The sequence below is a fragment of the Bufo gargarizans genome, chromosome 3, assembly GCF_014858855.1.
Source record: "Bufo gargarizans isolate SCDJY-AF-19 chromosome 3, ASM1485885v1, whole genome shotgun sequence".
Lineage (NCBI taxonomy): Eukaryota > Metazoa > Chordata > Amphibia > Anura > Bufonidae > Bufo > Bufo gargarizans.
The window spans coordinates 103,297,155-103,314,762 of record NC_058082.1 but is presented as its reverse complement, the minus strand read 5'-3'; the positions used below and the strand labels follow the sequence as shown (position 1 = coordinate 103,314,762).

At 38.9% G+C, this 17,608-nt stretch overlaps 1 protein-coding gene and 1 long non-coding RNA gene across 2 annotated transcripts; one reads left to right on the top strand and one right to left on the bottom strand.

The window, feature by feature from the left end:
* Positions 1-5,162: 5,162 nt before the first annotated feature.
* On the bottom strand, positions 5,163-7,052 carry LOC122930566. Its single transcript, XR_006388146.1, has 3 exons — positions 6,823-7,052; positions 5,350-5,450; positions 5,163-5,254 (listed from the first exon to the last, which is right to left on the bottom strand). It is a non-coding gene; the product is annotated as an uncharacterized LOC122930566 (long non-coding RNA).
* Positions 7,053-10,372: 3,320 nt separating this feature from the next.
* On the top strand, positions 10,373-13,973 carry LOC122932901 (homeobox protein Hox-D3-like). Its single transcript, XM_044287570.1, has 3 exons — positions 10,373-10,492; positions 11,660-12,277; positions 13,171-13,973. Exons 2-3 carry the CDS (start codon positions 11,830-11,832, stop codon positions 13,905-13,907), a joined length of 1,185 nt encoding a protein of 394 aa, XP_044143505.1. The 5' UTR covers positions 10,373-10,492; positions 11,660-11,829; the 3' UTR covers positions 13,908-13,973.
* The last annotated feature ends 3,635 nt before the right edge of the window (positions 13,974-17,608 follow it).

Below are 17,608 nucleotides of genomic sequence, written 5' to 3'. Positions count from 1 at the left end.
GTGCATGAGCCCTTACAGACATAAATACTTAAGTAAAGATCAGCTCATACTCCCCTGACGGCAAGTAAGCACTGGACATGCCTTCTCCTCTGTTCTTCCTGGCAGCAGGTTAAGATTATATTACACCTGCAGATGTTGCCGGCATTTGTCAGGAGGGAGGCGTTGCTTCCTGGCAATCGCCTGCTCGTTAGTGGAGGAGACCACAGCTATTACATGCAGCAATCTCCTCTACAGTATGAGGAGCAGTGATCGCTAATGCCATCGCTCATCCCCATACTGACTGCGATTACACAGCACGATCTGCCGCCGGCAAACGGCAAAACATGATTTTTAAACCTGTTAAAAGATTCCAATTACCCAATGAATGAGCGTTTCCTGGTTCATCGGGTAATCGGTGTAAGGCCTCTTGCCCACAAACGTTAAGGGCTCCGTGCTGCGGACCGCATACGGCGGTTCCGCAATACACGGGTCACCAGCCATGTGCATTCCGCATCATGGATGTGGACTCATTCACTTAAATCCGGACATGCGGAATGTTAGCACGGAACGGAACCCCACAGCTCATGTATAGGTCTGTGGGAAATGATTCAGTAATGTGGGCGGTACTTAGGGTTGCCACCTTTCCCAACAAAAAATACCGGGCAAGTTAAGACTGAAGAAGGGGTCTTTTTCCGCAAATCCCCGAAACGCGTCTGGTATCCCCCTTATCAAAAGGAGAGGGTCTGTAAGTCCGAGGAAGTCTGGAGATTATCGAAGTATCAGTATTGCCGGCATCTACAAACGCTACTACACGTGAGACGAACCTAACCACGTGGAGCAAACAACTCTACCGGCGCCAAATTCAAATCTGAACATCACCCCTTGAGACTGAAGGCATAAAAAATACGCCGAGTCGAGGGGTTATCATCCAGCAGCAAGGATCCTCGGGTAAGAGCTTGCATAGCCCACTGAAAGCGATCGCCTCCTACCAATACAGCGGGACGCCGCTGTGCGTATAAACAGCTGACTTATTGTTTATACAAACTTGTACTGCTGTATACGCCTGGATCTCTAACCCTCTCAAATATTTACTATAAGGACTGGTACCGAAGTGAGCATTAACGTATGGAAGACTAACATTTATTACCAACCTGGTTTAAGGAAATCCATACTTTATTGGGATCTTACTTATATTGATATCATTGAATTTAATACATTTTATTTATATTTTATTCTATTTATTGTATTATTTCACTATATGTCATTTTAAATATTATTGTTACCACTCATACCGCCCAAATAATCCATCTACTCTTTTATTGCTGATATTATATTGCGATTGTCTCACTAGTGGATATTATACTGCTACTGTGTTTTTATATTGCTACTGTGTTTTTATATTGTTACTGTTTCACTTACTGTGGTCATTTAAACTAGTATGTTTCAATAAAGATCCCTATAGTTAAAGAGTGTGCCCCACTTCCATTTCTTATACCAGAATGAATAATGCCCTCTATTAGTGCCCCCAGTAAGAATAATGCCCCCAGTAAGAGTAATGCCCCCATTAGTGCCACCCATTAAGAATAGTGACCCCCAGTTAGAGTAATGTGGCCCTCATCCCCCAGGAACCGTCACTCGGGGCCAGCACACTGACTGTAGAGTGTTGTGTGAGAGCCCGGCAGCTTTCCTGGGCCCGGTAACGGAGGGAGGTGATAGGAAAGGAGCGCAGCAGAAGATTCGGGGACGGGAGGAGCGCAGGCCCGCGGCTCATCTCATTGTTATCCGGCCTGATCTGGGAGTGAGAGCAGCTCAGCCCCGGCGCGGCCGCCATGCTGTGGGGCGAGGGTTTGCTGCTCTCCTTCAGCAGCGTCTTCGTGCTCCTGACCATCCACAGCCCCCAGCTCTCCGGCTTCCAATTCATCCTGACCGGCGGCCTCGTCCTCTTCAGGTTCGAGCCGGTCCCGGAGTGCCGGCCGCTCACAGCTTGCTGCCGCTCACTCACCGCCAGCTGTCAGGACCGTGAGCGAGCAAGTCAGACAGTCTGCACTACAGTCTGAAATGAATCCTGTGCCCGGGTCTGAGAAAGGCTTGTACCCGGGCACAGGATTACAAACCGGGGCTGTCCGGGTCATTAGTAGTACCTACTCAGTGATTGACAGCCTTCCTTGTACTTAGTCATGCAGAGCTAGCAGTCACACTGGCATCGCCCACATGTTTTACTGAATCTTTACGCACAAAACTATATATCAATCTGCTCAGCTCCTCCTGCTCTCTAATATGCGGCCTGCAGATTGCACTGCGTTTTGGTGACAGGTTCCCTTTAAGCATATGGGAGCAGCTCTGCTGCAGTTTGGATTGGGCCCTGTACCCTGCAGCCATACGAGTCAAAGGAGCATCATATTAACTAATTAGAATCGCCATGTTTATCCAGTCTTCGTTGTTTACGGCTGCGTGGTAACCCACAAAACCGTGCGGCCGTTAACAATGAAAACTAAAATTGTAATGCAGTTCAAATTAGTTAATATGAAGCTGTTGAGGCTCATATGGCTTCAAGGTACTCAGCCATAAGACAGCCACATCCTAACCACAGCACGGCCACACTACGTGGCCGTTCCCTTCCTTCAAACAATGTTGTGTGGCCATTAGCTATCAATTTAAAAACCATGTCCACCACGAGTCAACCCCCTATGTGTGTCCCTGCCCATTAGGGCATTTTCATACAGCAGGTTGGTACCAAAATCTGCATGAAAAAATGCTTAATGTTTGTGCTTAATTACTTAATTGGACTCTTTATAAATATAGTTCATATTACAAAATGTTTCCACTAGTGGCCTCATGCACACGGACGTTTTTTTTTGCGGTCCGCAAAAACAGTTTCCGTTGTTCCGTGATCAGTGTCCGTTTTTTCTTCCGTGGGTCTTCCTTAATTTTTGGAGGATTCACGGACATGAAAAATGAAAAAAAAAAATTTCTCAGTCAAGTTTGCCTTTGAAATGATAGGAAAAAACGGATGCGGATCACGGACACGGATCACGGACGCGGATGACAATCTTGTGTGCAGCCAGTGATTTTTCACGGACCCATTGACTTGAATGGGTCCATGAACCGTTGTCGTGAAAAAAATAGGACAGGTCCTATTTTTTTCATGGACTGGAAACACAGATCACGGACGTGGATGCCAAACAGAGCATTTTCCAATTTTTCCATGGACCCATTGAAAGTCAATGGGTCCGCGGAAAAAAAACTGAAAACGGCCACGGATGCACACAACGGTCGTGTGCATGAGACCTTAGCCTCATTTAATGGGGCTGACCCGTGAACTGCAGCAATGCAAACTGTGCCAGAAGTTCGAGGGTCAATAGGAAAATCATACATTTTTCCATCGTGTACGTCCACCATGTGCACATGCTCTTAGAAATCCACCAGAAGGCGATTTTCACACTGCAGTATTTTGGTCAGTAATTTGCATCTGGATTTGTAAATCAAAGCCAGGGATGGAGTCTACAGAGAGAGAAAAAGATTGTAATGTCTTACATGTTTTGGACCGACTCCTAATTTTGACTTCCAAATTCTGATGCAAAATGCCGACCAAAGGAGACGCAAGTGTCAGAGTGGCCATAGGCCGGTTTCATGCACTGTTTTGGAGCATTTTTGTGGCATTTTTTACTGCCAAATGTTACCTGATTGCATACCTCCCAACTTCTGGGACAGTCAAAGTGGTTCATTGTGTGAAAGTCCATTTCCCTGCCATTTATACAGTTTAATAGTTTTCTTAGCACACAATAGTGCAAAAATTACCTGAATATAGAATTTTCTAAAAATCCAAATTGAATAAAATAATGTACAGGGTGGGGTCTAATATACAGAGAGGAACCAGACAAACACTTTCTGAATCAATATTGTAAATGTAATAATGCAAATGTATACCTCAAAAAGAGGGACATTTAAGGAGAAAAGAGGGACAGAGAGACTTGGTTCCAAATTAGGGACACTTGGGAGGTCTGTGGTTGTCTACAGTGGAATATAAAATGCACTACATACAAAGTGCTATGGTTCCTGTTATTGTCCTGACTTTATTTCAAAATGCAGCAAGGTATGGTGTTGTTTAGGCTACGTCTACACGGCGACATTTGTCGCGCGGCAGATAGGGCACAACTACACTGCAACATTTGTAGCGCAACATTTTGTTGCACTAATATTGCGCGACAATTTTTATAATGGCAGTCTATGGTGAATGGGTTTCTGTGCAGTGGATTTCTGTGCAAATCCTTTCTCGAATGGATTTTCTGCGACTGTTGCGTCGCAGTCGCAGCATGTTGCAGGTTGCAGTGCGACACCATAGACTGCCATTATAAAAATTGTCGCGCGACATTAGTGCAACAAAATGTTGCGTGACAAATGTCGTCGTGTAGACATAGCCTTATGGTGTTTATCCCATAGGCTACTTATTAGGAAATGAAAACTGCACAAATAGACAGGTTTTGTTAAACACCCTTAAAAATGTTGGTAAAGATGGAAAACAATTGGTATTGGATACAAGCATGTGAAGGAGCTCATAAGGACCCAAAGATCTCCAGACCAATAGGTATATGTCACTGTTATATGTCACCTTCTCAAAATGTACTTATTTCCCCTATTGGCAGATCTATCTGCATTCTGGCATTGTAATCAATACTATGACCATAACCAGATTGTCTATAGAAGACTAGTAATCCAGAATTACTAATATATACTTACCAACTTCACAGTAAAAGTAAATTCCCATTAGTTACAATTACAACCAGTGAGAAATTCCTCCTTTAAACCTCTTTTAAAATATTACTGATCTTGGTTTGAGTAGAACTTACTCCAGACCCTCTCAGTAACAGCAACCAGTGCATATCATAAAGCAACCTGAGGATCTCTAGCCCAGGAAGGACAACAAGTTCCAGCATGCTAGTTGTAAACCTTGGATGTCCCCCAATGGCAGTAAATCTACACACCCCAGGGTGGATTTTTAATGGGATGGTTCGATGGTCTCTTTCCCTGTGGCAGGTTTTTCCTGGTTTTGTATTTGCCTTCTCATGCTGCCTTTAGACCATTTACTTACTCCACTCACATAACTTGCATAAAGGGGAGGAGACAGAAAAAACAGACAAACACCAAATATTTTATTACCATTTTTAGTTTTATTACGATGGTTCCCTGTGGCATGACAGATCTGTAGCCATGTGCAATTACAAGTCATTACCTAAACAAATGCTGAGGAGCAGTAGAGAGAAGAAGCAGGCACAGGCTGCAAACAAGATGCAAAAACATAAAAAGGCATCACATGGAGAAAGAAGAGGGGAAGAAATCAGAAAACAACCAGAAAACGTTAAATACTATTACCTGTCTTCCTTCTGCTCATTGAGAAAGAAGTTTATAAGGATTTTTTTTTAATTTTTTTTATGTAATTGCTGAATCTTCAGAGATGCATGGAGAAAACATACCTAAAAAGAGGAAACAAAGTTTGAAGGAGAATCATTACTAGACGCTTATTTTTATTATTATGTATGCAAATGCTAATTCTTGTCTTTTTTATTTATTTATTTTTGTACTGCGATTATTTATTTTTCCAAATAGTAACCCCAAGATAATTTAAAATGACATAAAATAATGCAATGGACTTTCTACAACTCTCCTTGCTTGCCTCTAGCTGGCAGCTCACTAGTTAAGATAAAGCAATAGATGAGGCCGAGTGTGCTGATTCCTTTGTGTTGAATTATGGCTTTGCTGAGCCAAGGGTCATTACAAAGGATAAGTAGGGCAATAAAACTATGAGATCTAGTACTCTTTCCCTATAAAGATTATCATTATTGGGTTATTAATACTCGACCATCTTGAATTATACCTCAGTAATAAATAGGGATCTTGACTCAAACTCAGGCAGTATAAAAATAAGACCCCCCCCCCCCCATCCCATTCAACCAGACTCTAGCTGCTCCATCTCTGCTCTCTTCATATAATAAAGCATTATATAGGTCAGGCTGCACTAAATTTAGATTATGTAAATACTCAGAATATATATATATATATATATATATATATATATATATATATATACATATATATATATATATATATATATATATATAATTTTATTTTTTTCCCCCACAATAATTAATTTTCTATTACAAAAGTTTTAACAAACCACTGAAGGTGGCAAGAAGATAAAGCAGAGGGGTTTGCTTGTGTGATTTTAGTGCAGTGGTCGCATCTCTATGGACAATGTGATTTATAACCTGACCTAAAATGGGAGCATATACACCCGGTATTCATAATGTGATTGTTATAGCTACTGCTATTGTTTTTCACTAGGAATATGTATCTAGTAGTCCATCAATAAAATGATAAACTATATTTTTTTTATGAATTCGAAATGATTTAAAACAGAAACACATATGTATATATATATATGTATATATATATATATATATATATATATACAAATTAATAAATAAATATATAAACAATAAATAATATATTAATATTGATTATAATAGTAGTAAATTAGAAGAAGCTATTTATTGCGACAGTAACTACAGTGTAAATCAAACATAAGTCAAATATAATAATTTGCGGCATTTCATATTGGAGAGGTGATTAGAAATAGTCAATTATAATAAATAAAACCAGCAACTGCGAATGTATTCTTTGTAATCCATTGTGCAACCCCCAATCAAGACCACCACAATGAATACTACCGTAGAAAGCCCGTTAAATAAATGACTACTTTATATATACATGACATTATCCGTTTAATAAAAGAACTAAATAAATGATTTTAAAAATAAATAAATAAATGAAAGTTAAGCCCGTCACCTTGTAGAGCATGTCTCATTGTTCCTTCTGGGTGAGTGGATATTGGTGAGGAGGATGCCATCTCCTCTACACGATGGTGCCTTCTGAGTCCATATTCTACATGGGGAATCCTGGTTTTCCTGCAGATCTCTCAGGCTTGATGGGGTGAGCTCTGCCATGAAGCATGGGCCTCAGCACTGCAGACACAAAGTTGCTAAGTTAGCTAAATTCTCTAAATCTTCTTCCTACTCCTTCCAGCTTTGTGTGGCTTCACAGAGTATCGCGGTATTGGGTTCCCCTTCCCTCCTTGTTTATAGCTACACAAGCCAAAAAAGCCCATAAATCTTTTTCAGAAAGCCCAGAGAGACAAGAGGAAATTGTGTATGCATGGCTAGGAGCCGCTAATATCTAAACCCATTAACAAGCCTGGGTAGGACTCAAGTTGTTGGGGTACATTAACCTACAGTTAAATTCTGAAAGAGGTAAAAAAAAAAAAAAAAGGCACTGTGTCAATTAACATAAACCAAATTCATCATTTCATTTTTGTCATATAAAATTAGCTGAGGGGGATGAGCAGCCTCCTTTAAAATGCACTTATTGTGGTCATCTTTAAAAGTCATAAATCAGGGGACATGGGAAGTTTTGTTTTTTAATGTAAGGATGTGTTGAGTCTGATAAGACCTGGGAGGGGTGTTATAGTGTGTGTGTGTGGGAGGGGGGGGGGGGGGGGGGCATACATATAAAAGAGCAAAACCAATTACAATGTGTCACCTACAATAAATATTATGACAAAGGGACGTAAACAATAAACAATGTAATAGATGCTAATCAGAATAGTATATATATATATATATATATATATATATATATATATGTATACATATTGTGTGTGTGTTCAGGAACCTTGCCTTGTGTTTCAGCCTCCATTATGACTCCCATTTCTTTACAGTAATCAATGCAAATTTGAGCCACTGCTCTGATTGTGCAGTGAGGGAGGGCTAGGTTCAGTGTCTGAGTTTAAAGACCACTAAACAATCATAATCTGCATTGGCAATACCCCCACAAGAGCACTTCTCTCTTCTTCCACCACCCCCACCCTCCCCAAAAAGGGCCCTCCAGATAACAAACGCCTCCCCAACATCCCTGCTCAGCCCTCTTGTTGTGTGCCTGAATATACACTGCAGCCTGCTCTGCTGCACCCTCTTCGCCTAGGAAAGTGTTAAAGGTAAGATATTTTCACTCCAAGCAAACAGCAGGCTTTTGTATACATGATTTATCGTCTGATTCTTGGTTCAAACAGAGTTCACATGAATTTGCTACTGCTGAAGGCTAGGAGATGGGGCTGACTTCACACTACTGAGGCTGCCATTAACAAAAATCCTTTTGCCTTTAGACTTCCAGCAATTTTTTTTAAATGTTTTTCTTTTTTTCTTTTTGCGAAACTTGTAGAGGCTGAAAATGTAAAACGATAATTGCGGAGATGGAAAAAAAAAATCTGTGCAATATCTTTTTTACAAGGCGAGATCCAAAGGGTTAATTCGGTAATGACTCCACCAGGACTCCGTATCTAGATGATCAATGGGCACTGCCGTGAGATCTGTCGGGCTGGAGGGGGTCATTGTATATATCTATAGGTATCACATCTTTTAAAATATAGATCGGTTGAAAGAGGAACGAAAGATCGTTTGACGGAAATGTGAATGTGCAGTGGAAATAGAATTGGAAGGGGTGTAATGTATCTGGGGGTCTGTATTCGTTGTAATTATTGTTGTAATGGTGCCATTCTGCCCTGCAGATATATCGCCAGGATAGTCTGCATAAACTGCATAAGATAGGATTTGTTTGTTTTATTTTATTATTTTTTATTTTTTTAAATCTGCGAGTTAAATTAAACTCCAGCACACAGGACTTTATTTACTGCCTCCTCTTGGAGACGTTTGGTGGGCGCTGGAGCTACAATGATAATTCGTTTTTGATAAATGCTTTGCACACATTTTGTAGCGGGGCTGATATAAATCAGGAAGGAAGGGAGGAGGCGGCAAATACAAATCATATTTATGGAGGGGCAGGGTGCTGTGGCTATTAAATAAACAGTAATATTAATATATTAGATGGCAAGTTCCTATAATATTACATAAGGCTGCAGATTGGATGGGAATGGGGTGGTGAATAGTGCTGATGGGATAGAGGGGGATTCTGTGTCAGAACAAAGGACTCTGCTGGGGCCTAATCATGGCCCATACACCAATGGGGCTGGGGGTGCAATGGGGTGTCCGCCATATTGACACAATCAGCCAGGCTAGTCACTGAGGATCCAGCTGGAGGAACTCTGCCAAGTAGAAGAACACTTTGTGTTATGGTTGTTTTTGGCTCCATGTGAGTCAAATTCCTGAGCCCTCTGTAAACAGTGGGGAATGGCAGAGAGAGAGTCTGGACGGTGAATATGGGGGGAATGTGCAGGCAGCTGAGACCTAGGAGACCTGGGCTCTGAGGGGCAAGATTATTATCCACAAGTCAAGTCTAGGACAGATTGGGACAGGGCCTGAGATATAGGGACATCCCATGGACAGAGCAATATAGAAAGCCAGGTGGGAAATGGAGGCAGCAAGACTCCAGAACTGTAGGCAGGAGGCTCCAGGAGGATTTCCAATGTAATAATGGTAGATGAATGGCAATACAATGGTTCAGGATCGTTCATAGGACAAGTGAACAAACTTTTCTAGGGGCCAAAAGTGAAAAAGTTATTAGAGGTTTGTGTGGAGGTCAAGCAAATACGCAAAAGATGTCAATGAATACACATAAATAATAAAGGAGAGATGACAGATAGCTAAAAAAAAAATTATAGATCGATAGATAGATAGATAGATAGATAGATAGATAGATAGATAGACAAAGAAAGAAAGATAGACAGATAGAAAGAAAGAAAGAAATATATAGATAAAAATAGATAATAATAATAATAATAGATAGATAGATAGATCAATAGATACACGGTTTATGAATAATAGCTAGAAAAACAGACATAGAAATAAATAAATAAAAAGAAAGAAAGAAAAATATAAAGAGGAAACTAGATAATATTAGATAGATAGATAGATAGATAGATAGATGATAGGCAGATAGATGATAGATAGATGATAGATAGATAGATAATAGGCAGATAGCGATAGATAATGTGGGTGAATACATAGATAGATAGATAATAGGCAGATAGGGATAGCAAGATAGATAGATAGATAGATAGATAGATAATAGGCAGATAGGGATAGCAAGATAGATAGATAGATAGATAGATAGATAATAGGCAGATAGAGATAGATAGATAGATAGATAGATAGATAGATAGATAGATAGATAGATAGATAATAGGCAGATAGAGATAGATAAATAAATGATAGATAGATAGATAAATGATAGATAGACAGATAAACGATAGATTGATAGATAATAGACATAACTAGAAACACCAGCCCTGGGTTCCTGTTTTTCCTGCTCCCTATCTCTCCTATCTTTTCCTGTATTGCTAACTAGATTGTGCTGTTGGTCATTTTGATCTGTGGTGAGGAGAGCTGGAGAAGTCTGGATTGTGGTGGAGCAGAGGTAGATCAGATGATAATAACCATTGTTCACCTTTCCTAAATCCATCCATCATGCCAGGTAGAACCTGAAGTGTTCATACCACAAGCAGGAGGTAAGAGGCAGTCACATGGAAACAAGCAGCATTCAACTTAAGCTATAGTCTCCCAGATATAAGCAGTCATCTCATTACTGTTAATCATTTTTATAACTTCCTACGGCACTTCCACTACATAAATCCTGCTGTCCTGGATTTCATCTGTCATCTTACAGTTTAAACAACAATCCTGGGTTTAGCTGCTGGTCACATATTCTATACAAACACACAACACACACACACACACACACACACACACACACATATATATATATATATATATATATATATTAATATATATATATATATACTTATCTCTATCTTTTATCTATCCCTCTATTTATCCTCTTAGCTAAAGATACCCAAAGTTTTCAGCAAAGTTTGTAAAGTGTAAATACTTTTTGGCATAAACTTTATTATCCTATTTTATTATTTTGCACAAATAATTAAAGGCTGCTATTTTATAGAATGTCTATTATTTTTCCCAGATGTGCAACAAGAAAACAATGTTATATAAATGTATTAATTAGTGGTTCATTCATTGAGTTTTTAATTTGCTACTTGTATTTGTGACTCAGATTACATAAATCTTCAAAAAAGTGAAAAATCAAGGACAAAATGTACAGAGATAGATAGATAAAAGATAATAGACAGATGGATAGATGGAAAGATAGATAGATAGATAGATAGATAGATAGATAGATAATAGATACATGAATAGATAATAGATAGATGGATAGATAGATACTAGATAGATGATAGATAGATATATCACCATATAGTAATTTCTAAATATTTGGTTTATCTCCCATCCACTATTAATGACCAGACATAAATAACGTTGTCTCTAACATATTTAGAAGTCAATAATAATAAAAAAAAGCCTACATTTTGGGAAGTGAAATATCCCCCCATCCCCCCTTGCTCCTGTCTCTCCCACCCTTGGAAAGGTGCAGTTTTCAGACAGTGGAAGCAGAAAGATATGTAGGACCTACCACATAGAAACACTTACTGCTCTCTTCCTATCCAAGGCTCTTTTGCTACAAGAATCACTTGGGGGGAAAACACAGCACATTTATTTAAAGTAGGAAACTTTCCTTGTAGGTGCAGTGACGTCAGAAGGTGGTTCTTGACATTCTTTTGGAAGTCTAAAAATGCTTTTATTTGCTTTCTGTGTGTCAGCAGGTCTGAGGCCCTTTACAGAATATTTGGACTGGAGGAAGCCCTGGTTTGGTGTTTTTCTAGGATGCTGGAGCTTTATCTGTAGACTCAGGACTGTCTGGAAGGGTCACTTGAGTGTGATCTCTGGTAACCTGGTCACATTTGCGTTACAAAGACTGAACAGAGCTGAGAAGATGCAAAAATCACTTTACTACGACAACTCAGGGTCTTTCGCAGGCTGTGGCTTCCAAGACACTAGTGCCATAAACTTCCTTGGGCACCAGGCTTACCCCACTGAAAATGACTATGAATCTTCCTACTGCTTACAGCCAGGAACCAACTCTAGCCCCACTAGCAATAAGAACGAGCACTCCATGAAGGGCATTAACTTCCATCTGTCTGATGTCTCAGAACAAGCCCAGCAGCCGAAGTCCCCCAACTCAGCTGCAGCGTCCCCCAGCCCCAAATCAACTGCCACCCAGAGCTGCCCCTCCCAGTCCAGTGCTGGGACAGAGACTGCTGAAGTCACCGGCACCAAGAAGAGCAGCAAGAACAACAACAACCTACCCAAACAGATCTTCCCCTGGATGAAAGACACACGTCAGAACTCCAAACAGAAGAAGCCCACCCCTCCCCCAACAGGTAACACAAGGGGGCACCCCCACCCTCACAGCCCCGGTACTGAAATGCATGAAGGGGAACTCTTCAAAAATGGGCACAACTCCTAACATCTGTAAATCTATCTATCTATCTATCTATTATCTATCTATCTATCTATCTATCTATCTATCTATCTATCTATCTATCCTTTATCTATTTCACTCTATCTATTTATCCACCTATCTGCAATATCTATCTACCTATCTATATCATATCTATCAATTTATCTGTCTCCCATCTATCTATCTATCTATCTATCTATCTATCTATCTATCTATCTATCTACCCACCTATCTACAGTATCTATCTACCTATCTATATAATATCTATCTATCTATCTATCTATCTATCTATCTATCTATCTGTCTGTCTTCTCTCTTTCTATACTTTATCTATTTCACATCTATCTGTCTATTTATTTCACTCTATCTATCTATCTATCTATTTATCTATCTTCTCTCTCTTTCTATACTTTATCTATTTCACATCTATCTGTGTCTATCTATTTATTTCACTCTATCTATCTATCTATCTATCTATCTATCTATCTACAATATCTATCTACCTATCTATATCATATCTATCAATGTATCTGTCTTCTATCTATCTATCTATCTATCTATCTTTCTTTCTATCCCCTTTAGATTGGTCTCTAGCTTACTGGATATGCACTGGGGATAAGAGGTGAACATGTGGAGACAGTCTGCAGTGCAGTTTAGTATGGAGCTGGCTGATAACAGATTACAATACCACACACTATATAAAAAACGTGTATTGAGCTGCAGGATTTATTGTTCTACATTGAATTTATATTTTCAAGTTTACATAATGAAATTTGTGACACAATATTCACTTTTCTTTTCTTATTTCTCCAGAAGATGACAGCTCACTGGACAACAGCTTTATGAGTTCTGCCTCCAAAAGGGCCAGGACTGCTTATACCAACTCTCAGCTGGTGGAGCTGGAGAAGGAATTCCATTTCAATCGTTATCTTTGTCGCCCAAGGAGGCTGGAAATGGCCAAACTGCTTAATTTATCGGAGAGACAAATCAAGATCTGGTTCCAGAACAGGAGGATGAAGTACAAAAAGGACCACAAGGGGAAGAGTGGGGGCGTCTCTCCTGGAGGACAATCTCCCAGCAGAAGTCCCTCACTGATACCTTACTCTAACCCCCTCAACCTGGATGATGAGAGTGGCTATGAAGTGCCTATGGTAAACGAGTTCAGCAAGAGTCCTGGCAATATGTATGGATTGACTGCTTATTCTGCCCCTCTGTATGACAACCCACCAGCTCAAAAACGATATAACCAGCCCCTGACCTCTGAGTACGACCACCCCTCAATGCATGGAGAAGGAGTCTATGACAACTCTGGATTGCAGGGTAGCCAGGGTTACATTGGAGGGAACTACCTGGAAAATGGGTCTGGAAGCTGCTCTCTGTTCAACATGCCCCATCCTTCTTCAGATAGCATTGACTACAGCTGTGCTGCACAGACACCAAGCAAGCACCATCTTGGGCCCTGTGACCCACATCCCACCTACACAGACTTAAACATACATCCTGTGCCTCAGGGATGTTCCCAGGAGCCTCCAGTGCTGACACATCTGTAGAATTGTGTACCCTTTGAAACATAAAGGCAATTTTCCCTGGCCCATTATGTCATTAAAAACATGTAAACCCACCACCGACAGTATGCCTCAACCCCCCCCCCCCCCCTTCTCCTATGTATTTATTAAACTATGCACACCACAAGGACTATGCATGAAGAGTAATGCCACATAAGCAACCAATTAGACAAGACTCCCTTGCCCTCTCTGTAGTGTAAACTCGTATGCCTGGACAGAAACACTGGGAATGGAAGGTCACAGCCTGTACACGCTGGAATGTCCCTCCTTATGGACAGACTGTAGTAGTTCTTGGAGGTCCTGTAAAAAGTAGTTCTATTTTAAAAAAAAAACTGTATTTATGTAAGATCGACTTCCAGGTTTTTGTAATTTCTCTAAATCTTTTTTAGTAGAAAAAAACAATAAAGAAAAAAAAAATAATAGTATATTTATAATGCGTTAAATCATTTAAATATTTTGCTTCTATTTTTGTTGGTTTGTTTGTTTTATATTTGTTTCTTTTTTAATTTATTATTAGAAATTATAAAATCGAATTTGATCTTCTTTTCCTTTAAAAATGGATCTGGAATCGATTTCTCTGAGTTTATCTGTATTTTAGTAGAGTTTGAATTAACCAATTTGATAAAATAAATACAAAATGAATAAAATATGCATTATTGTCTCTATTCGTAATACTAAGGTAAAAAGACAAAGAGAATTTGGAAGTTGCTGAAATCAGTTTGCCTGTGTGTGTTTTTTCTTTGCTAGGGGTTGGATTTCACCCCTAATTCACCCCCATTAATCATCTGGACAGGGACAGTTCACATGGCCCCCTAAAGCCTTTTCATGTTAAGTTAGTATTCAGCCCTGGTACAATCTTGCTTGATCGTTTTTTGCAGTTTTTTCTGCAAAACTTTAGCATTTTTCCGGATCTCAAGTTTGGGTTCTGTCTGGTTCCGTAGACTCTGGTTACAGATGGGAAATCCGTTCCTGTTTGTGACATTTTGTTTTGTAAACAGAGCAGTAGAACAGTACAGGGCAGGCAGCGTTTCCATAGTAAATGGTAAATATTTATATTACTGTATATCTTTACATACATTAGCACGTCATGTAGTAAAATGGGTTTGATGTGAACATTTGCAGGTTTGCAAACGAGATACTTTTTTGCTACATTTTGTTCATACATTTCAGTTAGTAAATAATAGTTTATATCCGTGAATAACCTTAATAATCTACCCCCATGGCTGCAAGAGGGACAAAAGAAACAACTATTATGGTCAATGCAACATGTACAGAAGAAAAGCTAGATGCCTGTAATATCTAAATATATGTGGGTGAATCTAACGATCTATCTTTATATAGTGCACCTTGGATGTGGTGTATATATGTCTATTGCTATATCTAAATATATACACATACATTAACTGTATCTATTTATCTTTGTATGTATTCATCATCTATGTTATCTATCTATCTATCTATCTATCTATCTATCTATCTCATATCTATATCTATATCTATATCTATATCTATATCTATATATATATATATATCTATTATATTAAATTTTTACATCTATCTATCTATCTATCTATCTATATCATATTAATTAAAATGTGTTTATATATTTTACATTAGATATAATATAGATTTCTTATAATTAAATAAAATATTGCGTATTTGAACCCAAGCTCTTAGTTGAGGAGGTCATTATATCAGTACACGTTCTTAGATTATAAAGCATTCAATAAGTATATTTACATGATTTTTCCGTATCCAGTACTAGAGTGTTTCCTCTTGTGAGTATGCCCTGTCTCAGGTATTGTGTGCTTGCTCCATTTGGAAATATGGAAAGAGATAAATGGGTGCAGTTTACCCGTTTATTAGGTTTGGTCTGAGAAATAAAGAAAACAATGTCTGATTTTGCTGAAAAATGTCCAACTGGCTGTAATTTAGGCTTCCGTTTCAGCTAATAGGAAATTAATGCTTCATAGCTTGGATGGAATTGTAGCTGCTAGCTAACTCAATTTTACTGGGAGGAACAGAAGGGCAGAAATCTGTCTCCATGTGGCTGGGACTCCACTGCAATCAGATGGCCCAGCCTTATCATTACACCCACACTAGGACCCTGACAGCGCAGGGTAATGGGCTCAAGATCCTATTCTATACAAAAATCCATTTAATAGGGGATCCAGGTCACATCAGTGAAAGCAGCTGCATGACACATTAATGCTAGAATCATTCTGACAATTACATGTATTTTAAACACAGGTCTGCATAAAAATATAAAGACTGAACATCACAGATAAGACTGCCTAGCTCTATCTATTGCTTGACTGCCTATCAAATATCTATCTATTTAGCCACCCATCTATCCATATATATTTAGGCAATGAGAAATGTTCTTTGTAGTCACTCCTACTCTAGCTGATGGATAAAGATCCTGAACAGGGGCCCCATCTCTTAACTTACAAATTACTAACATTTGATTTAATTCCTCCTTTTTTGTGTTCTCCTACATTTCCATGTACAAGAGTTAACTTGTAGCATCATGCCTGCTGATCATCCTGATGAAAGCATACCAAAAAGCAGTAGGAGAGGAGATAAGGAATGCAAATAAGCATAACATTTACATTTTATTTAGGATCTCTGTAGATCTGGGTGATCACTGTAATGGCTATAGGGTGGTAGTTGGCTTTCATTGAGCATCTTTTACCCATGTAGTAGTCAATTGCTTATTGATGACTACTTTTTATTTGATCTTGGTATTAAAGCTAGTGATGAGCGGGCTTCTTGAAATTCGTTTCATGTTTGATTAGTCACATAAAAAATAAATAAAATTCATTAGTCTTCAAATTGATTCTACAGATATACAGTTGTTCCAATTGGCCTTAAAATTGGTATATGACAGTTTGAGGTCCCTAGGACTTTTTTTTTTATATCTATTTATTATTATTATTATTATTATTATTATTATTATTATCATCATCATTGTTGGCTACTTGGCTCTCTTCCCAATTCCCTACTCTGTATTTGGCCTGAGTGCCACTGTCACTACCACTATCCCTACCACCACCACTGTGGCTGGTGCAGCTACTGCTCCTAATACCTACATTCTGACTGTGGGATCATGTCTGGGTGTTTTATTTTGCACTGTTTTGTTTTCCAGACATTTTATTTTGAGGCCCATGAATGAAGTCATGATTTCCTATGAATAAAAGACACAGGTTTGGTACACAGATTATTAAACGGTACTAGCAAAACTGCAAGTGTGTTCTATAAGTTACACAGGCACAATTAAACACTGCACACTGTTATTGACAATCTTCCTTGGTAATAATGCAATTTTTTATTGTAAAATATAATTAAACTATGCGTTCAAAATCACAGGTATAACAATGGAATTTTTGTAGTAATATGTCTTTGAACTACAGTACATGGCCTGATGGACTAATGTGTCCGCCAATACTGATATCACAATGCAAAATTTACGGTAAAATGTCTTTGAACTATGCATTTAATATCACAGGTGTGACAGCAATTTTTGTAGCGTAATATCTTTAAATCACATGTTCTAATGCAGGAATGCCTCCGCTAACACAGATATAACAATGCAATGTTTGTGGTAAAATGTCTTTGAACTATGAGTTCTATAACATGGGTATGACAATGTAATGTTTGCAGTGAAATGTCTTTGAACTACACTG